General features: G+C 46.3%; 1 protein-coding gene across 1 annotated transcript in view; it reads right to left on the bottom strand.

Annotated features, from left to right (window-relative positions):
- Window positions 1-22,966, bottom strand: part of VILL (villin like) — a 40,869-nt gene that overhangs the window by 5,158 nt on the left and 12,745 nt on the right. The window contains exons 2-18 of the mRNA XM_085563076.1: window positions 22,854-22,935; window positions 21,293-21,367; window positions 18,332-18,528; window positions 15,822-15,930; window positions 15,393-15,503; window positions 13,095-13,294; window positions 12,929-13,007; window positions 11,481-11,579; window positions 9,775-9,928; window positions 8,669-8,769; window positions 8,276-8,413; window positions 7,577-7,735; window positions 5,866-6,045; window positions 4,800-4,945; window positions 3,956-4,100; window positions 3,086-3,274; window positions 715-783 (exon numbers count right to left, since the gene is read on the bottom strand). Of these exons, the coding sequence (XP_085419202.1) occupies window positions 715-783; window positions 3,086-3,274; window positions 3,956-4,100; window positions 4,800-4,945; window positions 5,866-6,045; window positions 7,577-7,735; window positions 8,276-8,413; window positions 8,669-8,769; window positions 9,775-9,928; window positions 11,481-11,579; window positions 12,929-13,007; window positions 13,095-13,294; window positions 15,393-15,503; window positions 15,822-15,930; window positions 18,332-18,528; window positions 21,293-21,367; window positions 22,854-22,922 (2,220 nt within the window). The 5' untranslated portion in view covers window positions 22,923-22,935. The remainder of the gene's footprint in view (window positions 1-714; window positions 784-3,085; window positions 3,275-3,955; window positions 4,101-4,799; window positions 4,946-5,865; window positions 6,046-7,576; window positions 7,736-8,275; window positions 8,414-8,668; window positions 8,770-9,774; window positions 9,929-11,480; window positions 11,580-12,928; window positions 13,008-13,094; window positions 13,295-15,392; window positions 15,504-15,821; window positions 15,931-18,331; window positions 18,529-21,292; window positions 21,368-22,853; window positions 22,936-22,966) is intronic.

Here is a 22,966-nt window from a genome sequence, read left to right as displayed (position 1 = left end):
TAGTGCAGTGCCTCCGTAAATGCTACACCTTGGTGTTAGGACTGCTAAAAGCACACACTAATGAGAGCTCTTACAAAGAACTGAGGATACTTACAGCAGTCTCATTCTTCTCAAGATAACATCAGGGGAAGGCACATGTGGGATGACAGAAGGTGAGGTTAGATGTCTACCATGTCTAAAATATCTAAATTACCTGCACACCCCTCCCTGATGAGCCATCTCTCCTCATCTAAACCTGCCACTTCCTTCCAGCCTTCATCCTGACCCTGCCCAGGGCAGAACTGACTGACCCATGTGACAATGGCATTTGGGACTGCTGGGACCTCATTTATTTGGGAGGATCCCCCACTGGGCTATGCCCCTCTTGACCAGAGGAACCTTGTTTGAGGTCTCAGGGGCTCCACCACTGTAAACTATTCAAAAAACACTTAACTACACCCTCTTAGAGCTGCACACACCTTAATTTGTTCTGCAATAGAGCAGCTGGACCATGTCCTGCTCACAGATAACTCTGGGCAGCACTGGAAAAGGCCCAGGAGGTCTGGGTGTATTTACGGGTTATTTATCACATCTCCCTCTGCTTCCCACAGAGGAGCACAGCCCTGATGCTGGCCATCCCTGCCCTGATCCTGGTGTCCCCTCCTTGGTGCAAAGAGGATGTGGTGTTGTGTGCACCCAGGGGTTTCCTACTTGTACGGCCCAGACACAACTCACCACTTTGATCTCGGATATGGCCGACACGTCTCCCAAGCTGTTCTTCATCTCCTCGTAGGATTTGCCATCCTAAAGGGAAAGAGAGAGTTGTGAGAACCATGGGCTGCTCCTAACCCACACTGCTGGGTCAGGAGATCCTGCATTTTAAAGCCCAGTGATGGCCACTGATGTGGCAGCTCCTGAAAACATCAGCCCCTGCAATCAGAAGAATCTGAGCTTTCACTTGGAAACAAAGGAAAAAAAATGGACTTCACCCTTTGCAGTTGTACAACAACAGGTGAAACCAGGAAATTTAAAGACTTTGGAGCAGAAGGCAAATGAAGAGAAATAATATTTACTGCTTGTTGGATTTAAATATTTTACATTTTTGATGAATCTTGCAGTGCTCGAAAGTATTCTTTTTTTTCCAACTTTCCTGGTTCATTTATCTAAAACAACATATTTTTTCAAAGCTTCAAGTCCTGACTTCTTGTAATTAGGTGCCATGTATTACCAGATATCTCTTATTTTCTATTTAAAAAAATGGAATAGGCTAGATAAACTGGCAAACCTCATGACTGTGTTTTCCTAAGCAGCCAGGAGATGTCAGTTCTTAACAGAATCATCCAACCAAGTTTCCCAACAAGAACAAGCAACATAAACACATGGACTGTAGAAAAAAACAGATTTAGACCCAAAATTGAGCAAAGAACACACACCAGATGTTTCTGGGATGTCAACAGTTTAGATGGCTTGTCTGTAGTTGCTGAAGCTGCCTACAGGGGATATTTTTAGAGGCACATATTTTATGAGCTGTATCCTTGTTTTTCAGCAATTCTCGGGGAAAAAAAATAAAACAAGCCCACAAGTTTTGACCTTTGTTCTAAGCAGCAACATATTTTAAGGGTCACTGTGAGTTGCTGCCTTATCTCTCCAGGTCCAGCTGTCAAGATTGGATCCACCACCACATGGATTGGGAAGAAAGACAATGCAAACTCAGATACAGGAAATAAAGTATCCCTGTAAGAGTTTTCCTGCAGTGTGGAGTTCTGGGGAAAGAGGGGGGAAAGGAATTTTTTTCATTCCCAGTCATCTCTTGGAGCATGTTTCCATTTCTACCTAGGGAGGAGCTGGTATTTGTAACTCTGCTTTTGAAGGCTGGTGTGCAGGGACCAAGGGTGACCTTGCTCAGGAGGTCCTGATGGGCTTTCCACAAACCTGAACATAAGACCTATCTGCTCACATCTTTCATTTCACCAGTTTGCCTTTAAAGCTGGGTCATAAACTTGCCTCTGTGGCTGCACTTTCAACAATGAACTTCTGTTGTTGCTTTGGCCTGTTTTTTGGGGTTTTTTTTCCCTTTATGATGTGGGTGGGTCTGTTTTCCATCTGAACCTAATTTTACTACTCATAGTCCCCACCTCTTTTTGGCTGAAATCAAAACCTTGATTTGGAACCTAATATTTAGGAAAATATTAATATTGTGAATTCAAGCACATTTGCAAAAGCCTCTGTTTCACCACACAGCTTTTTTATTGGTGAAGGAGCAGAAGCTGCTCAGACAGCACCAGGAACTCATGTCCCTGCACATGGAAGGGGGCTGGAACTGGACGATCTTTAAGGCCCCTTCCAACCCAAGCCATTCCATGATTTTGTGAAGCCCAGGACATTTCCCAGTGAGGTTTCACTCCATGCATCCTATATTCACTGAGAACAACCCCCTCCAGGCTCCGCTGAGAACACCACAGGGTGTTGGAGTCCAGGACATCCCTCTGGCTGCCCTGGCTGTCTCGAGACCCTGGCAGGGGTCTTGGAGACCTTGGCAAGAAGTCAAAAACACCTGTGACTTTGATTTTAGCCCATGGAAAACACTGCAAATTTTATATGAGGAATTAAAAGCCACAAGGGTATGAGTATTGTGATATTTGAATTAACACAAAGTGGAAAAGTAGAATTTTGGTGGTTTTAGAATATAGTTCAGGAGGTAAAGATGGAGGAATTTGGGTGTGTCCTGGCCTTCTTGTCCTTCTTCTTGTCCTCCATGTCTTGGTGTGATGATGACACTTTTCTATTGGTTTAAGGTAGAGACACACTGTCTAACATAGATGGTAGGTATTGGCACAGTATTGTAAATATAGTACATGTAGTTTTGAGTATAAAATGTAAACTCCACCTGAGGTGAGAGGCAGATTGCCATGTCCTCCTTGCTAGACAGAGCTCAGCAGGTCAGAGAAAGAATGTTACAGATAAGGAAAAATAAACAACCTTGAGAATCTGATCCTACACATTCCAGACTCCTTTGGCTGCACGGGCTAGGAAACAAAGACTTCTACAATTTTGGGGTCATCCCAGCACAGCAGACCCCAAGAACAGGGCTTTTCCATCAACTTACACTCCATTTGTAGGGGTCCCAAGCGTTGAACCATCCTGTGAAGTTGAGGGGTTCATAGCCCTGCTTCACCAGGATGATGGGAGTTGCCAAGTCCCTCCCAGCTGGATGGGTCTTGAGATACTCCTTAGCCGAGGCAACGGCCTCGTTCCTCTCCTGTGCGTTGGAGGCTTTGCCAACCCAAAGGAAAATCTGCAAGGGGAGAAGGTGCTGAAGGTCAGTGAGGCATTAGAACCTGTGCAGGCACAGCTGCTTGCTCTCCCCTGCCAGTGGGAGCAGAGACAAGATTATAGAAAGTAGTACAGTATGTCACTTAGGTGAGAAATTTAATTTTAGGATTTTTAGTATGTTGTAGATGGGAATAAGATAGAGGGTATAGGGTGTTGTCTTAAGTTCCTTTCTCTTCCTTCTTCTTCCTTCTTAAGTTTAGGTAGTATCTTGTAAATAAGTAGAAAAACCCACATTACAAGGTCAGAGGTCAGAAAGGTCAGAAAGAAAAAAATTCAAGTGTCACTTCTTAATTGGGCAACTTAGTTTTCGATTAGGCTTAGAAGACCTTGTAACACAGAACTGCTCCAAGAAAGTTTCCCCCATCAAGGGAGCCCCCAGGGAGTGGCCCCACTTGGGGCCAGTAAAGCCATAAAAATGTGTTTTCCCAATAGTCACATGATTCTGAGCCCAAATTTACCCCCAGCCAAGGAAAATTTTGCTTTTGAGACAGGCATGGATCATAAATATTTCAGGTACAGCTCTGGTACGTTTCAAGGTAGCTGAACCCAGTCACAGGCCAAGATCCAACTCAATAAACACCAACTAAAGCCATAACCTGTTTGAAAATATGTCTGAGGAGAAGGGGAGGAGGCTTTTTCTGACCTCTTCCCATGTGTCCAGCAGCATGACATCATCTTCATCCAGGTCCTCCTGGCAGAACCCGACCACCTCCGTCATGATGAACCGACCCGTCTGGTTGGAGCACTCAAAGAGGCGAGGCTGGTAGTGTGTGATCTGCTCCTGGAACCTGCCTCGTGCATGGCAGGGAAGAAAAAAGCAAGAAAGGTGGAAATCTTTCCCTCCTGGCTTACTGCAGGGCCCTGAAGCTATTTGTTGTGGCCTTGGAGGAAGTGGTGGAACATGGCAACACTCATCGAAAGGCCTGAAAGTCAGCAAAATATCAGGGGATTCTCTGACCATTTTAATGATTTTCAAAGGTCCTTTTTTTCTCCACCCAAAAAAGGCAAAAGTAGAACCCTTCCCTCATTGTGGCAACGAGTTTGATGTCAGGTGAAAGCCACACCAGATCACTTTTTGCAAAGAAAACCATCAGCAGCCCAGAGGGATGGAGAAATCCATGTTGTCCAAAAGCAGATCTAGTCTCATGATTCTCCTGGGACTGCTGCTGCTAATGGCTGGAAATGGAGCATGTGGTTCCTGCAGCCCTCAGGACAGGATATGGGATAGGTTTACTGGGGAGAAAGGATGTAGCACACCCTTGTCTGCAGGCTTTGGACCTGTAGCTTCCACTTCAGGAGAACTCTTTGGCCCAAAAGCCAGGAAAGAAACAGCTTGGTGTGGTTTCTGACCAAGGTCTTGATGATATTCTGACCTCATGCTCCCTTTATTGAGGACACAGTACCAAAGTATTCACTTTCCTGAAAAGTTTTAATCCCTTGGTTAATGTCCCCTGGCCAGGCCCAGAGGAACAAGAGGTCACTATTACCTCTTTTCACTGGCATAAGGTGCTTTGCCTCCCAGAGCTTCCCAGAACTCTGCTGGCTCCTGTCCTTCCAGAATGGTGTGCTTGTCCCGTCTGGAAACTATGTCAGCCACCATTTTTGCCATCTCCCGCTCATCTCCGCTGCATCCCTGTGCTCAGGATAAAAGATGGAGGTGCAGTTAGGGGCAGACTGGAAAAATTTATCCCTGGGGAAAAGCTGGCTTGGTCCTCTGGAGAGCTTCAGACCTGCTTGAATGCTCTTGAGCTGATCACTCAGAATCCATTTCTAGTTCTTGAAGGGACATTTTGTGCAGCCAGTGGCACCTAGAGCAAAACTCACAGAGCGACAGAATGATTTGGGTTAGGAGGGACTTTAGAGATTATCAGGAACAACTTCCACTCAAACAAGATGCTCCAAGCCATATGCAACATGGCTTTGAACACTTCCAGGGATGGGACATTGACAACTTCTCTGCTGTGGTCTACCATGTCATCTTGACACACGACTGAAACAAGAGAAATGCATTTGCTCTCATCCCAGATGATTTCTTACAGCTGGAAAATCTGGGATTATTTATTTATCTGAATGAAAGCTGCATGAACACCTACAATCAGGTGAGGTGAACCCCAACATGGGTTACTTTTGTAGAGAAGACTTTTACTGCTGACCCTCTACAGACAGAGCCCTTTCCTGGGATCACTTTCCTCACACAATCATTGAATCATTAAGGTTGAAAAAGACCTTTAAGATCATGAAGTCCAACCATCAGCTCAGCACCATTAAATCATGTCATCAAGTGCCACATCCACACATTTTTGAATACTTTTGACTCCACCATTGCCCTGGGCGGCCTGTTCCAGTGTTTGGCATTCCTTTCTGTGAAGAAATGTTTTTTAATATGTAGTATTAACCTCCCCTGGCATGACTTGAAGCCGTTTCTCCACTGAATTAATGGGCCACCTGCCCAAGGATTCACCTCCATGACCTCGTAGAGGCAGAAGACTCAAGCCCCACTTCAGCAATTTCAGATCCCTTTGGCTGCCTCCCCATGTCTTGCTGCAGACTCACCTTCCCACACCACAGGTAGCACACCTGGCTGGTGGTCAGCAGGAAGACATCGTTGGAGTTGAGGGAGGAGGCTCGGGCGGGCACCTCCGTGGCCTTTGTGTTCACCTCATCCGTGCCCCTCACCTGGAAGAGGCGGATGGCCGGCTCGGCGCTGCTCTTCTGAGCCCGGCTCGTGCCGCCCTGCAAGAAGAGAGAGAAGGGTGGCACTGGGAGGTGAGGAGGACACACAGATCCAGGGTGTGACTGATTTGAGGAAGGCTTTGGGCTTTGGGCTCGCACCTCTGCCCTCTGTTGCAATGATGGATGACAGTTCTGCACTGAGCAGGCCAGGAAATCCAAGTATCTTCTGATTCCAGGTCAGAATGAAACCTACATGGCACAACTCCCACATTTCTCCCTGATTACAGAGTCTTGGCCAGCTCCCATCAAGACCCTCAAGGTCCATGTGACCAGATCTTGGTGTCTGTAGAGGGTTTGCCATGCAAACTGGGCAAGGCATCTGTGCCCTGATTTCCAGCTGTGCTCATCTTAACTGAACATCTGTCATGGAAACCACATAGTGGGACCAATCCCCCTTGTGGGAACCTGAGGGCAATCCCCCTTGTGGGAACCTGGGGCAAGAGGAATATCCCCCTGTCTGCCCTGGGGTGCTCTAACCCCCAGGAAAACACTGACTTTGACCCTCATTCATGGAGAAGGCTTCCTAAGCCTCAAAGTAAACTAGAGACCACAAAAGTGTGAAATAGATTGTAGGGATTGTAAAGAGTAGTTTAGTATCCCACATGGGTGAGAAATTTAGGTTTTAGGATTTTTAGCATATTGTAGATGGGTACAAGATGGAGGATATAGGGTGTTGTCTCGAGTTCCTTTTTTCTTCTTCCTTCTTCTTGGGTTTGGGTGATATCTTGTAATTGGGTAGAAAAATCTGCCTTGTGGGTCTTTAGAGGTCAGTTATTGGGTTAGAAAGGGAAATAATCTAGGTGTCACTTCTAAATTGGGTAGTTTAGTTTTTGATTAGACTTAAAAAGACCTTGAAGCACAAGATTGTTGGCCATTTTTGTGCTGTTTTCCTGCATGCAAGGCCTGGGCACAGACAGTGTACTGAAGTCATGATAAGATAACAATAAAACAAAAACTTGAAGACCGAAAAAGTCCTGTGTGTCTGCTCTTCCTGACAAAGAACTGCTTCAGGAGGGTTTCCCCCTGCCAGGGGAGCCCTCAGGGAGTTGCTCAGAGTGGGGCCCACAAACTCACAACCCTCTCCCACAGCCACAGGTGGAATTTCTCCACCACATACATCAGCAGCCAAGGCAACAAGTGAAGTGGGTTGGTAGTTCTGTGATGTAATTCAGGCAAGGACAATGCAAATCATGTTTGTAGGATATTTTGCAGGGCCCTCTCTGGGTAGCAGCATTGGTAATTCACAGGCTGACTGCCTTATTCTAACTCTGCAAAATATTTTGGGACAGAGTCGGAATGGACCTCACACATCACTGCTGGAGCTCAGGGGTGGGGAGTTGAGTTGAGTCAGTCCAGGACTGTGTTTATCCAACAGTGTTCAGACTGCTCGAGGAGTACCAGAAATGTCCCCTCTGCCAGCCTGTGCAGGGCTGGCAGGCTCCTTTCCTGAATATCTGCCCATTTTTACTGGACTATTTCCACTGCAGCTGCCAAGCCATGGCTGCTGCTGCACGTCCCAAAGCCACGTTACCTCGTAGATGACCAGCTTGCCCTTGAAGATGGCCAGGAAGTGCCTGGGCTCCTTGCCCATTGTCACTCGCACCTGCACAGCCTCGTCCCCGTATTTCCTGTCCAGCTCGATGGCATTGAGGGCACAGGCAGTGATTTCATCCACGGAGGCGTGGCGGCCCTGGGGGACAGGGAGGTGACACACAAAGTGTGATGACAGCAAGGGTACAAGCCTCTTCACAATTCAACACTTGCCAATCCCAAAATGTGTAATATCATGAGAACGGAGTTAAAACTTCCAGATATTTAAATTTCACTGGCATTCTGTATTTGTAGACTTTGGAGTTCCATTTTGAAGCTTCTCTCTGCTGAAAATATACTTCAAAAAGGAAAGCAGAGATGTCCATATACACATAGATCTCTAGGAACTGAGGCTTTAAGGGACAATCTGACTCCGAATTTTGACCTCAGCACTGTAAGCCCCATCATTCTTCAGTCTCTTTGTCTGATTTTGCTGGTGCTCAGTCTGATGCCAGTTTGGGATCAGTGTCCCTACTACCTACAAAGGACAGCTTGGGATATTTGAAACTGGTGAGCAAAGTGTATCTGAGTTCTTCTGGGTGCTTGGGCTGGGATTTTTGTGTGCAATTGCTCCCTTCAGCTTTAGGCTCATACAGCAGGCACAGAACAGTGCCCTTTGCTCTTCTTTTCTTTGACCTACCTGCCACATATAGAGGATGTAGTGGGGTCTGCCTGACCTCAGGTAGGTGTACAGGACCAGGTAGCAATCACCCCCGTAAAACTGCCCGTATGTCTTGGGATTCACTGGCTGCATTTGCAAGTCCTCAATCCTCCACACCTAGGGACAAAAAACATCTTGGTCAGCAGCAGCGGAGTCAAGGTGAGGACAGAGCACAACCCTTTGGCTACCACACCACTGAAGATCCAGGTGCTCCCTCAGGTTCCATCACTGGAGGGAAGAGATCAGTGCCTGCCCCTCGTGAGGAAGCTGTGAACTGACATCAGGTCTATTCTCAGTCTCCAAGCTGAACAAAGTAATGCTTGGAAACAGGCTGATTATTGTATTCTCTGTCAGCCAAAGGAGCTCTCTCACCTCGATCTCCCCGGAGGCATCATCAACCATCCTCTGCTCAGCTGCGAGCTCAGGTCTGGCGTGGAGCTGGGTGGTGTCAAACTTCACCTGCTCCACCTTGGCTGTATGCACCAGCAGAAGAAAAACAAGAACTCAGTGAATGCACAAACCCTTCCCACAACCCTCACCCACAACCACTGCACAGCAAGGAAAACCCAGTCCAGGTTTGCAAAAAGCCACTCTTGCCCCCAGTAAACCAACACTGATTTTTGGAATGTGCAAGAGCTCACTCACTTCAGCATTGACCTGTGACAGGCTGGAAATGGCCACACAGCATGTTCCCGTGAGGGCTAGCTGGTAAAAATATTAGTAGTCTCCTGACTGAAAGTTCTTAATTTTTCTCTTAATCTATAAATATTTCCCTCCTTTTAAAAAGCTGATTTCAGAAATAAAATGCCTACATTTCTCCAGCACATGACAAAGAAAGAGAGTATTTATGGACAGCACAGAGAGAAACAGAGATGGAGAGAAAAGAGAGAACTTGCAAAGGAAAGAGATTTGTGGCTCTCAAGCTGTTATTGATGGAGACGTTCAGCATCTCTGTCACCTTCCCATCATTCATCAACAAGTTCTCTCTTTTTGGAATTGTTTCGTCTTGGGGGTTAATGCATTGTGATATTCCCTTCAGCAGTGTGATAAATACACCATTTACACCCAGTGTAAATACAGAACCATTCTACTGACGTCAGGAAGGAACTGGATGGATGCCAGTGTAAATGAAAGCAGAACTCCATATCAGGCTCAGCATTAGCCCTTTATAAAGGAAATTCAGAAGTTCTGCAAGTGGGAAATTTTGCATACAATTCTTCAGAGGAGTGACTCTCTGCCAACACTTACATTCAGAGTAAGTGGCAATTTGGTTCATGTAAGAAAATTCAGAGAGCTGAATGTCATTCAGTTCATGAATCCTTTCCATCTACTGAAGAAGATGGAAAATAGAAGACACTAGGAGAGTGTACATTAGATTTTCGAGATCCTGAAGGCAGGAGACAGTTGATGTGAATGATGTTCCCTCAGCTATTGCTTAGCACAGGTAGGAAAGACAAATCCAGGACCAATGTGCTCACCAATTTTGCCTGTAGTGTAGACCTTGCCCAGCCCTTGTGTTTCGTTCTTTTCTGTCCACCTCTGGAACAGCTGTTTGAACATGGCTGACTCTGCTCCATCATTGATCACCTCAACGTTGGTGGATGAAGGATAGCCTTTGGCTTGGATAAAACCCTGGTGGGGTTCAGAAAGGTTATAAGCGAGCTTTTTACTTTTTACAGACATGAGAAAAGGGGTGTGGACCTGAATCAGCTTGAAGAGTGTCCCTCACTGAACACAGGGTGGGATTCAGTCCAAGATTTGCATTTGAACTAATCAGAAGTAACTGAAGACTTTTGCTGTAGTATCCATGTTTACTTCTGCCTTTAGGAGACTGAGCCCTACCCCTACCCCTTTTCTCCAAACTTTTTATCCCTCTCTAAGCCTGGAAAACTCTTTTACCTGTAACCTGGTAGTGAGGATGGGAGTGAAGGGGTGGAGGCAGCTCAGCACCCCCAGAGCATGAAGTCTGTTCTGCAGGGACAAAACTCTCACACTAAATCCTCACAAATATTTTTTCTTCTTTTTTCTATTCTTTTCCCTAAACCCATATTATTTCTTTGCAATAATGCTACCATTGGGTTAAAAGACTATTTCAACAGAGGTGTTTGATACAATATGAGTGGGAAGAAAATGTTCTGTGTGCTGCCACAATGCCAAAATCCTTGTTCAGTTTTGGGAACTGCTCCTGTGTTTATCTCAGAAGGCTCCAGGATGACCCGAGGTGCAGTGCTGGCAGCTGTGGGAAGGAGCCTGATTGTGGCTTTCTGAGCATCCAACTTCTGCTGTAGAAACTGCAGTCACACACTGCCCTCAGGGAAAAGCAGAGCAGATGGTTCTCCCATCCCTCCCACCTGCCACACTGAAAGACAGACATATCTTTTGTTCTACATGTGTAGCTCAGGGCCAGAATTTGCAGAGATGATTGCCTACTAAAATGAGTCTGAGTCAAGCTCTTGAAAGGAGCACAGAGGACAGTGAGATAGGTTTTAAGGCATTTTTAAGCTTTTCTTCTCTGAGACAATAGAAGCAATCCTATTGAGGCTGGGTGTCTCCAGGTAGGACCTTACTGAAGGTGGACCCACTGAAGTTCAGTATCTCCTAGTTAGATCTCATGGAAGATGAAGCCATTTATGCCTTCCCATAAGTAAATGTCTAATTAAGAGCCATGTTCCCTCATAGTCTTCACTTCAAAATGCTAACTTGTAAAAAAATACCAAATACCTCACTTGCTCAGGCTCCCTTGAGGTAATCTTTTTCTGAGAGGAAGAGCTGATGAATGCTCTGACAGAAAATAACACATGGATGTCAGAGCCCCTTTACTATCTGTTTATGCACCTTTTTTGGCCAAATTTTTGACCCTGCTGATCCTCTCTGACTCCACCATCCTTGAACCAACAGTTCCCAGAAGTTCACTATTTACCATGTAGAAAAGTATTTTCTTTTATACTTGATTTTCTTTAACCATTTTTTCCTTAGTTTTAGTGGCAGGTGTTAGTCCTAGCACAATTTGATGACTAACAATTTTGTATTTATGTCATCATGCTTCCCCTAGACATTTAGCTTCTCTCTCTGTTATTACACAGGCCAGCTCCCCAAGACCTACACTTAATTGTAATTAGTGGTCAGATCTAGATCAGCACATATCAACCGCCCACAACATTGTTTGCACTCTATTACAACTCACCACAGCTCGAGTGAATGCTGCTTTTTTCTCCTCTGGGCTAGAGGCCTTTCCTCTCCAGACATAAATTTTGAAGCCGCCTTGGTCTAAAATATAGCAGTCCTGATGTTAAAGTGAAAAAACAGGAAACAGAAAAAAACAAATGTGAAAAACTCTGTGCAGGAAAAGCTCATCATTTGTAGCCCAATCAGGTGGCTCCTTGTTGAAGATTTAAGTTAAATGCATATCCAACTCATTTCTCTGCCTTGCAGAGCTCTAACCCTGGTGCAGCCATTATCAGAGGTGATGGAGAATGAATTTCTCATGATTTAAAAATGGAGTACAACTACCAGCAACCCCACAGGGTAGGGGTTCACAGCTATGGGCACACCTGGCCCAGGCTGCTGATTTATAATTGTAACTAGTTGGAGTATGTATTTTTATTAGGAATTGCTCAAAACTGTCTATTACCACTGCACAGGAAGTGTTCTCAAACCAAAAACCCCACCAGCTCTGAAAGGGGCCAGGAGAAGGATATGCTGAAATATCTACCCTAGCCTGCTGCTGCCTGCATTTATGCCCAAATCTGCTACTAAAGGAGCAGGAAGGGTCCAAGTCAGACATTTTCTGTATGAATATTTTGTCCTCACTGAGATCCCTGATCTGGAGCTCACTGTTGCATTGCTGTGAGCACAGCGGGATCCCGAACCCAAAGGGGATGAGTGATGTGCTGAGCCCATCCCCACTACAGACAGCTGGTGCTCCAAACACACTGTAGGACCAAAGGCTGCTCCTTTTTCAAACTGAACTATGAAAGAAGAAAAAGGGTTTCATATGTCTGCAAAGGGAGCTGAGGTTTTAACAAGGCTGACATCAGGATGAAAAGGGGAGTCAGAGCCTTGCGGCACAGTGCTGCGTTGGAACAGGCTGGTCTGCACTGCAGAGAATTAAGGATGAGCAATTCTCTGCCAAATTTTAGTCAGAGGAAAAGCCTCTGTTTTCTGAAAAACTCTGCACAGAGGGTCTGTCAGGAAATCTTCCACGGTGGGTCATTGAGACCAGCCACTTGCTATGGCAGGAAAACAAATCTCCCTGGTTTTGTGAGCAGAGTATTTATTTGCTCTGGAGTCAGCAGAGGGAAGGCTCTCCTTGAACATCAGGTATTAAGAAGCCTTCATTCCATCTGGAATTTTTTCCTGGTATGCAGCTCTCCCTCACTGTGATTGCCAAGCTAATATAATCCTTGGCTGAGAGCATCAATTTGCCATCTCTTCTTGGAACAGCTTCAACACACCACCTACCTCCGGCTGCTGAGACTGTAGCAGGGCTAAGCTGTCCTAATCTAACAGCAGGGCTAAGTTCTCCTAGTGATGGAAAGCCTGATAATTTTCAGGAAACAGGTGCTCAGCTGAAAACAAAGTGAACCACAGCCTCCTTTTCTTGCTGGAAAGGCCACCCTGGCTTTGTCTCACCTCGTGCTGGAGCAGATCCTGCGTCAGGGGCCGGGTGGCGATCTCCTGCACCACCAGGTCATTGTCCTTCTCATAGACACTGCAAGACAGAGCCCCTGAGCTGAGTTACAGCCCAGAGAGCCCTCTGTGAGAAGGGATGGGGTTTGGGGCACAGCCCAGCACTCACTGGTAGAGCCGGACGTTGGCTTTCTGCAGCTCGTCGGCTTTGGCGTCGGGGATGGCGTCGCGGAGCTCCCCGCGCCTCTCGCCCAGCACCATCCTCATGATCTGCATCAGGTCTGGGGAGTCCCGCTCGTTGTCAATGATGCCAATCTGAGCACGGCCACCCCTCTCGCTGTCCCTGATGCTCCGAGCCAGAGCAAGACCCTGCACAAGGGGAGTAAGGCCTGAGACACAGCCCAAACCAGCCTGAGACATATCATAAACCCAGCCTGAGACACACCCCAAACCCAGCCTGAGACACACCCCAAACCCAGCCTGAGACACACCCCAAACCAGCCTGAGACACACCCCAAACCCATTCTGAGACACACCCCAAACCAGCCTGAGACACACTCCAAATACAGTCTGAGACACACCCCAAACCCAGTCTGAGACACACCCCAAACCAGCCTGAGACACACCCCAAACACAGCCTGAGACACACCCCAAACCAGCCTGAGACACACCCCAAACCAGCCTGAGACACACCCCAAACACAGTCTGAGACACACCCCAAACCAGCCTGAGACACACTCCAAATACAGTCTGAGACACACCCCAAACCCAGTCTGAGACACACCCCAAACCCAGTCTGAGACACACCCCAAACACAGTCTGAGACACACCCCAAACCAGCCTGAGACACACCCCAAACACAGTCTGAGACACACCCCAAACCAGCCTGAGACACACCCCAAACACAGTCTGAGACACACCCCAAACCCAGTCTGAGACACACCCCAAACACAGTCTGAGACACACCCCAAACCCAGCCTGAGACACACCCCAAACACAGTCTGAGACACACCCCAAACCAGCCTGAGACACACCCCAAACACAGTCTGAGACACACCCCAAACCAGCCTGAGACACACCCCAAACACAGTCTGAGACACACCCCAAACCAGCCTGAGACACACCCCAAACCCAGTGAGCCCCAGACCCCAAGCAGTGACTGAGAACCAGCAGCCCAAGCCAGATTAACACAGCTCTCTCTAAAGCTCCTAGTGCCCTTCCAATTAATCTGTTAAAGAAGCAGATATGTCTGTAATGCCTGATTATTAACTAACTCATAGGAAAATATAGCTAATTGCAGTCGCTGCTGATGCTGCTCCTGCAGGGCACAGGCATGTGGGAGCCACAACAGGCACTGCCTGTGTGTGACTGTGCACCAGCAGGTCCAGTGGTCCTGTGGGATGGTCTGGGGGAGAGATGAACACGTGCTGAGGCCAACGAGGCAGGATGCTGCAGAGCTGCAGGACCCCAGCCACCCCACTGCGACGTTTTACATTTAAATGTTTCTAGTGTTCAAAAAACATGGATGTCTTCTGTGAAAAAATCTGCATGAAATGTCAAGCAGCTAATTAGGCTGAAATCTCCATCTTCAGTTGATTTTTTTTGGTTCCCCTGACTCTTACTGCAATAGCTTTGAAAGACTCCTCTCGATCAGACACAGGGGATGACCTGCTTGAGGCCCGAGCTGAACCCAGCAGCCACGAACCTGCTCCCCCTCCTGTGCTGAGGATTGCTTTGTATCTTCTTCAACATCCACAGGATCTCCACTGTGCCCCAAAAATGGCATTCCTGTGGAGATTCCCCATCTCCCAGTTCATCAGGGATCACCACACAAAGAGCAGACCCATTTGCCTTTTAATATTATAATGACCACAAGCTTGGCCACCAGCTTTGCTGATGACCTGTTCCTGTATCTTGCTTTATTAAATCTGTATATCTTGGTTCCTGTATCAGTAAAATAAGGGTAATGATCCCTTTGCAAAGTGCCTTAAGGGCTATAGATCTGACCTATCAACACCTGGGTTATGTATTCCTGCTTGTCTCATACTGACCTAGCCATAATTCCCTGTTGATTTTGTAAACAAAAAATTAAAATTAATCTACCTTGGGGTGGTTACTACAGCTAAAACTACTTTAGTTTCTGACTTTCTAATCCTATGCCATGCAAACAACAGGGCACAGAGGGATGGAAAGGAGCTCCAGAGGGAGCTGGATGACTTTCTGGGGCTGGAACTAGTGATGTGCCCTTGGCTGCCTGCGAAATGCAACCTGAGGTGAAGTCTGAAGTGGAGAAAAGCAATGTCATGGGCATCTAAAACCAGCAGATGGGCAAGTAGAAAGTTTATGATTATTTACCTTGGTCATATCTATGTTGTTGCTCTTAAGATTTTCACTGCAAATTTTTTTTTTTTTCCCCTAGGCATCAAAAAATGCCACCTTAAGCCAAGTGGCTTTCACCTGTACTCACCCTGGATTTCTCAGCAATGCTGCAGCTGGGTCCATTCCACTGGATCAGCACTTTACCAAGGTCCAGCAAGAAAACATCTCCCTTATTGAAACTGTCCCAGGAGAGCGCTACCTGTCACAGGGAAATGAGAGAGTTTGGCAAAGCGGGGAGGAAAAGGAGAGCTGCAGGTGACAAGTCACAGCCATGGTAAACCTGTCCCTGGGGATGTCAGAACAGGATTGCAGTGACTGCTCATTCTGCTGGCACTCAGCTCTTCACTGAGCACTCTTGTGGTAACAACAAACCCTCAAGTGAGGACTTGAAAACTGTCCTGAAATGGAAGTTCTTGAGCAGAAATGAGATACCCACCAGGCAACTCTGCTCAAAAACGAGTATAGGAGGAGAGGGAAAGAGAAATGATCCATAGGAAGAGCAGGGTCTTCTTCTTACCTCTGTGGCTGACACGTGCTTCTTGCCCTTGACGTGAAGAAGACGCTTGATGTTGTACATGTTGGTCTCCACGTGCTTAAATCCTGAAGCCACTCCTCCCTTCTTGTAGCTGTTGTGTAGCAGAGATTAAAGAGTTAGTGCTGGCTAGAAAATACTTTCCCCTCTATCCTCAGAGAACATCCCAAGATTTTGGTGGCAACTACAAAAATCTAGAGCAAAATAATCTCAAAGTCCTAAAATTGCCGTGGCAAATGCTGTGCTGTCTCACTGCTGTTCGTGGGCCTTATCGAGGTGTCTGTCTGCCTCTTATGGGTGTTGTGTTTCTGCTTTGCACACAATCACAGAATCATAGAATCATTTAGGATGGACAAGAATTTCAAGATCATAATTTCCAAGCATTAAACATCCTGGGAGAAGATGAACAGTCAGGTCAGGGATGGCAATGGAATTGTAACACAACCAAACTGAAAATCCCATTGACCATGGCAGTGGCATCGAAATATTCCATAAGCATTCAATTAAAATATGAAACAGACTTTTTGCTAAAATTTTGTTTTCTTCAAAATAGTTATTTTATTAAAAGCAGCTTAGACAGGAAACTGTGGCCAGAAGCAGAACAAAACCGTAAGCAGGTACAGGACTCTGTCTTTCTCTCAGATTTTACCTCCCAATTCTTTTTTCTTCCATCCTTGAACACACACTTTGCAGTACCCACTCTCAGCACTATTATCACCTTATGCCACAATGCCATCCCCTCTCTTGTGGCAACCTTGCACAATCATGAGAGGGCACAACCCCCACAGAAGTCCCACAGCCCTTTTCATGTTTTTCATGTGAGTCTAATCCACTCTTATGTATCCTAGACCATTTTAGAAAATAAATCCATTGTTCATACAGTAATAACTGACACAATGCAATTGCCATTTAGGGGGAAAAAGGGACAATTGTTGATTGCAGTTTTTGCCATGTGGGTAACAGATGTATTTTATTGTAAGGTATTTTATTGAAAGGTACTGGCTAATGTGGTCAGAAATGTGACTCACAGCACCCTAGACTTGTTTGGCCCAGCTTAAGATATCCACAGAAGGATGCTGTGGTGATTAGTCCACCTGCCAAGATGTGGAAAGATCTTCCTTTAATTTTTCATTCTGCGTCAAACTTCCTCACTGACCACAGGGATGTGGTTTAGACCTAGATGAATTATAATTCATGCTGATTTCAGAGGCAGATAACTTTCCAAACAGATTGGTTTTGAGGGCCTGATTTTCAGTCCTTCATTGTCCCCTCCTCATCTTCAAGATGAGGCTTTTCTCTCTCAGAAAGGCTCTGAGGAGATTCATGAGAGGTTGTCGAGATTCACAAGACAGAGATATCCAGCCAGACTGGGATGGAGGATATTGACCCAGGATCACTGAGTTTCCTTCAGCTCTCTGAAACCAAAGTAAGGCTGTTTATTGCCAAGGCAGATCTTCCTTGGAGGACAGTAACTGGAGTCCTTCCAAAAACCCCAGAGTGAGCAAAGACCCTGGGATTGGATTCAATATATCAACATATCATATATTCAACAGTGTCTTTTAGATGACAGAAGTTCAGTCACTTTTTCCTTCCATTACAGGAATATTTCACCCAGTATGAGCCAAATCAGCACTTCACTGTAAGGTGGATATTAGCCTGAAGTGCTCTGAATGTGCACTTGAAAGTGTGTGGAGGAGAGAACAGGGAGGTTAAGGGTGAGGTGAAGGGAGGTTATGATACAATTACTGCAAATATCTGGGAAAATGACCAGATATGCCACACCTCCAGACTGAATAAGTAATTCATTCAAAATGGAAATTCTTTACTCTCAATTCTAACCAGCATCAGTACTGACCCAGGGAGGTCATTCTGCCCCTGTGCCGGGCACTGGTGAGGGCAAACCTCGAGGGCTGTGCCCAGCTCTGGCCCCTCAGCTTGGGAATGACCTTGGGATGCATCCAGAGGGGACAACGAGGCTGGAGAGGGGCTGGGAACACAAACCCTGTGAGGAACCCCTGAGGGAGCTGGGGGTGCTCAGCCTGGAGAAAAGGAGACTCAGGGCTGACCTCAGCACTCCCCACAGCTCCTGAAAGGTGGCTGTGCTCAGCTGGGGCTGGGCTCCTTCTCCAGGAACTGACAGAACCAGAGCACACAGCCTCGAGCTGCACCAAGGGAAACTCAGGTTGGATAGCAGGAAAAAGTTTTTCACAGAAAGGTGATAAAGTTCTGGAATGGCTGCCCAGGGAGGAGGTGGAGTCCGCATCCCTGGGTGTGTTTAACAAAGCCTGGATGTGGCACTGGGTGCCAGGGTTGAATTGAGGTGTTGGGGCTGGGCTGGACTCGATGACCTTGAAGGTCTCTTCCAACCTGCTCATTCTGGGAATTCTGCATTTTTCACGTTTTTGAGTTATGGATGTCTCTGAGACGTAGAAAGAAGCAGGGGGAGCCCCAGGGGCCACGACCCAGCTCGTAGTGGGTGACTGGGAGCCACTCACATGATCCCGTTGCGGAAGTAGCTCTGGAAGGTCTCGGACTCGTGTCCCTGCACCTCGCGGTGCTGCACGGGGCTGCCCCCGAGCGCCGTGTCCAGCTGGGTGACGTACACGGCCGCGGCGCCCTGCTCGTCCTGCGAGGAGTCCTTGCCAATCCAGTAGTGCAGGTCCACGGCGGAGCCACGGGAGGTCCTTTTGGTCTGCAAGAGGTGGGAAGGACAAGTGTGGATGAAGGCACAGCTCATTTCTGTGTTGGAAAACCAAGTGTTGATTTATTTAAAAAAATACGGATATTGATCTAGTACCAATATCCAACTGTGACGGACAAAAACTCTCTAATAGTTTAAAGTTAGAAAGAGTGTGTTTATTGTGTTTATTGTGTATGGGATCGCTCCCAAATCCACACCACACCTTCCAGGTGATTACAGAGCCTTTTTATCCATACAAGTATTAAATACCCAAAATGCAAATACATATTCTAATTTTGGTACATCCCATTCCCTGCTTCGCATGCTAATCACTCCAAAAGCTATTAAGCATGCCTAGTTTGTCCCTTGAAATGGGTCAGTGTCCCTTTCATGGGGAGGGGTCCCAAAATGAGGAAGTAAATTTAAGTCTTCCTTGTTTTGACCTTTCTACCTTTTTAAGGCAAATATGACAAATGAACTGTTGGTAGAACTCCCATTCCTTGTCTTCAATTGGTTTCAGAACAGAGGAGGCCCACAATTGTCTTATGTTCCTAAAAGCTCTTTGTCAGTTTCTATATTCTTCATTATAAACCCAGCTAACTAAACATTGTGCTGACAAGCAATCAATTATTAGTTAACTACTAACTCCTAACTTCATCAAGGCCTACTCATTTATTATTATTTTAATTAACTCTAGTAAGGCTTATTTCTAACTAAAATCTTAGCTCCTCTAAAATCTCTAAATTCCTCAAAGTTTAGGTTTCAGTGTGGATGAAGGCACAGCTCATTTTTGTGTTGGAAAACCAAGTGTGAATGAAGGCACAGCTCATTTTTGTGTTGGATCACAGAGCCCTTTCCCAGTTCTGCCTTTCTCTTGGACAAGGGGAGTGAGGACAGAGCCTCAGGTATTCTCTGGGAGCTCAGACTGGCTCTCTCCTTATTCAGCAGATCAATTTATGGATTTTATAAACTGAACTGAAGGATGTTTCTGTTTGATATTCTTTTATAACTCCTATTATCAATGAAAACTGAGCACCCGTGCAATTTATGTGTTCAGCTTGTCCAACTATTGTACATTTTGATATTAGGACTTAAAGCAGATTTTTCTCATAGATCACCTTTTGAAATGCAATGCACACTGCTATTTATTTGCCTGGAGATGCTACCCTTTCTTTCCTGTTGTCGTTCTCCTAGCACATGACAGAGCAGCACGAAGTGCCTCAGAATTCCTGCTGACTTGCAAAACAAACATAACTCCAAATGAAGCTGAGCCAGTGTGTGCATGCTGGGATTCATCTTATTACAGAAAACTCCAGCAGCCTAGAAAAAGGAAGCAAGCAGGCTGAGAAGAAGGTGTGCTCAGTGTTATCTGAGTTGTGCCAGTTATTTTTCTGCACCCACTGTGTTAAATCCCATCGTGGACACCTGGGAAAGGCAATAAAAGCTCATTTTATAAGCTGGATTTGACACTAAATTCTGTTTATTTGCTTTGTGCAGTGATACCACAGCGAAACACAGCAGAAGGAGTTGAATAAAACACAGCTCTGTTCCTCAGGCACAGATAATTAATTTGTGGAAAAATCACTCAGTTTAATCCATTGCTATTGGAGATGATCAAAGTCCCATTGTCCCACGGACAATCGTTATTTGGAAAGGCTCCAGTAAAGAGGCAGAATGCAGAGATGAGTGTTTTTACTCTCCTGTCTTCCAGGGAAAAGAACAATAGTGGGCTGATGAAGGGCTCTTCTGCCTGGGGAAGTTGTTGCAACAGAAGCTGAGCCTGTGAGCATCAAAATCCATATTTACACTGCCAGCTCCCTGCAAGGACTCCAGTATTCTGCTCTAAGTGTGTGTTCAAGGGCCTGTAGCTCAGGCTTTCAGCACTCAGAAGGTACCCTGAAGACATGTGTGGGAGGCATTTGAGCAGGAGACACATCCTGTGTTCCTATCCCAGCCTGCTTTCCCATCCTGGCATATGGGGGACGTGCAGTTGGGTATTGTGGGGCACTGGAGGTGCTGCTGCCTCTCCACCAACAGAGATGCTTGCAGGAGGCACACTCAGACCCAGGATGTGGGAAATGCTTCTGGCCTCCACCATGTGATGGGTTTTGGTTCAATGACCTGGGTTGCTTCATGCAGATTTGGAAGGGATTTTAGGAGGTGAGTGTAACACATCATCCTCCTGCCAAAATCTGAGAACACGAGGCAGTTTGCACAGAGCAGAGCTGGTTCTCAGCAGTCCTTCACAGCCAGCTCAGGTCCAGCTGGTTGCAGGTAGGTCTGGACTAAATTTGGGTGGGGCTGAGGTGTCCTCATGAGGACATGGGATGGGCTGCAGAGCCTCTGCTTACGTGGCACACGACATGGAACATCTTCATGTCTCCCATTACCTGCTAAAAATGAGACACTCCAGCTGGTCACATCCCACATCCCCCAGGGACTCCCATAAATCATTTAAATGTGGGCCTTGATTGAGTTTTCCAGGAATGTACTGACCATTTTGCCATGCCTGGGCATGACTCAGTTGATTGGAAGATAAACACTTTTAATGAATTACTAAGTTAATGGCTTCTCTGAACTTCTGCTTTAATAAACAGGCAGTGTTGTCACAACAGCCATGTGAAATTCAGATCCATGATTAGATGGTGAGCACACATGCACAACCATTTCAACAGTGCTTTTTCCACAGGACAGGTACCTAGGAACCAAGGCAGATCTAAATAAAAAGGGCTGAACCAGTTGCCCAACAGAGAGCAGTGTTTGCTGTCTTACTTACGTGCAAAATGATGTAACAGTCTCCTTCAAAAAAAGTCCCATAAGCTTTTTCAGGTATAGGAACCATCTTCATGTTCTGTAAGGAAATCAGAGTTGGAGTCATTGCTAAAAGTGAAGAGTCAGAAGTGGTGTGTATGAAACAGGAGAGGCTGGGCTGCACAAAGCACTGAGGTGACAATCAGGGCTGAGTTTGTGAGCTGGGAAAAGCCATATCTGGAGGGAATATTCAAAATACTAAGGAGTGAGAATGGAAAATGATGATTTCGCTTGGACAGACTGACAAGTATGACAAGTATGTTTTAGTGTCCTTGACCTTGTGCAATCCTATAGATCTGGACCTGGGGCCCAGGCTGAAATGCTTCAGAGCTTGCATTTGTAGGGAATTTCCCAGGAGAGTGAGCACATCTCATCCTAGGTTTAGTTTTGGGCACAGTTTTTTACTCAGTGGCTGTGAGTTCAAGGGTAACTTTCTGCACTTTGTCAGGATCACCTCTGTGCTAGGGGTTCAGGGCAACCAGCTGAGAGAAGACAGAGCTGAGGACACTGATGGACCCTCACCCCTCCAGACTCTAATTGCAGATTTCCTCTGGCACAAGTGCATAATTAACCAGTCATGCCTGCCCAGCACAGTGCCTGGCTGTGCCACCCACCAGTCCACATGCAGCTCCTGGGCTGGAGGTGGCTCTGAGGTTCCCTGAAATTAGAGCCAAGCATTCTTCTGCTGGCCTGACTTGTCTCCCAGCATACCAGCTTGACCCCTGTAAACCCACACAGCTCTAATTACAGATCCTCTGGAAAGCAGCTCAGCACAGTGCCTTGCAGAGAAATGGAAAGGTGAAGAGCCTGTGGTATTTGGAACATGGATGTGACCTGCTAATTATCACTTGGAGATGTTGGAGCCTCTTCCCACTGCTCCCCTGAGTGGATTCTGCACCTCAGTCTAAACCCACTCTCATTACAGGGGAATGTTCTTGGTGAACTGGGGCAGAAACGGCAGAGTTGAGCACAGCCTGGGTCCAATCCAAAATCAGATACCACCACCAGCAAAAAGGCAACCTCAGAAGCTGCAGGATCTCTCCTTGCAGTGACACAGAGAAGAAAAGCCAAGGAAGAAGTACAAATAGACTCCATGGAATGCCTTTGCTGCAAAAATAGATGTCTTCCCCATGGCAGCTGCTGGCGTGGACAAAGGCTACCTACAGATAACCCACCTTGGTGAAACAGGGAATTTTTGGTGTGTTAAAGCTGCCTTGCATTGATTCCAAAAAGGGGTGAGAAAAGCCTCCAGTACTGGAGGAATTTTTTCAGTCCCACCACATTCCTGTTTCCTTTGTAAATATTATTATCTCCGTTTTACAGAGCAGGAAACCAAAACAATAACATGTTGAACATTTCATGGGGAAATACTGAGTCTGTTTCCCACTGTATCTTATCTGTAGGACCCTCTTTTCCCACACAGATTACTGCAATAATTAATCTTCCTTGAAACATAAACACACAGATGTGCAGAGGACATGTGACAAGACTGTGACAGAGGACATGTGCCATCGCTCTTGTCCTACCTCTATGCCCCATATCTGCAGTCCCAGCTTCCTCTCGATGGTTGGGAGATTTGTGTCGCCCTCTGTCATCCTGCAGTCTGAGCTAGAAGGCAAAGGAAGAAGAAAACCCAAAG

The sequence above is a fragment of the Lonchura striata genome, chromosome 2 (assembly GCF_050655825.1).
Source record: "Lonchura striata isolate lonStrDom1 chromosome 2, ASM5065582v1, whole genome shotgun sequence".
NCBI classification, from domain to species: Eukaryota; Metazoa; Chordata; class Aves; order Passeriformes; family Estrildidae; genus Lonchura; species Lonchura striata.
This window is presented reverse-complemented; position numbering and strand designations above follow the sequence as displayed.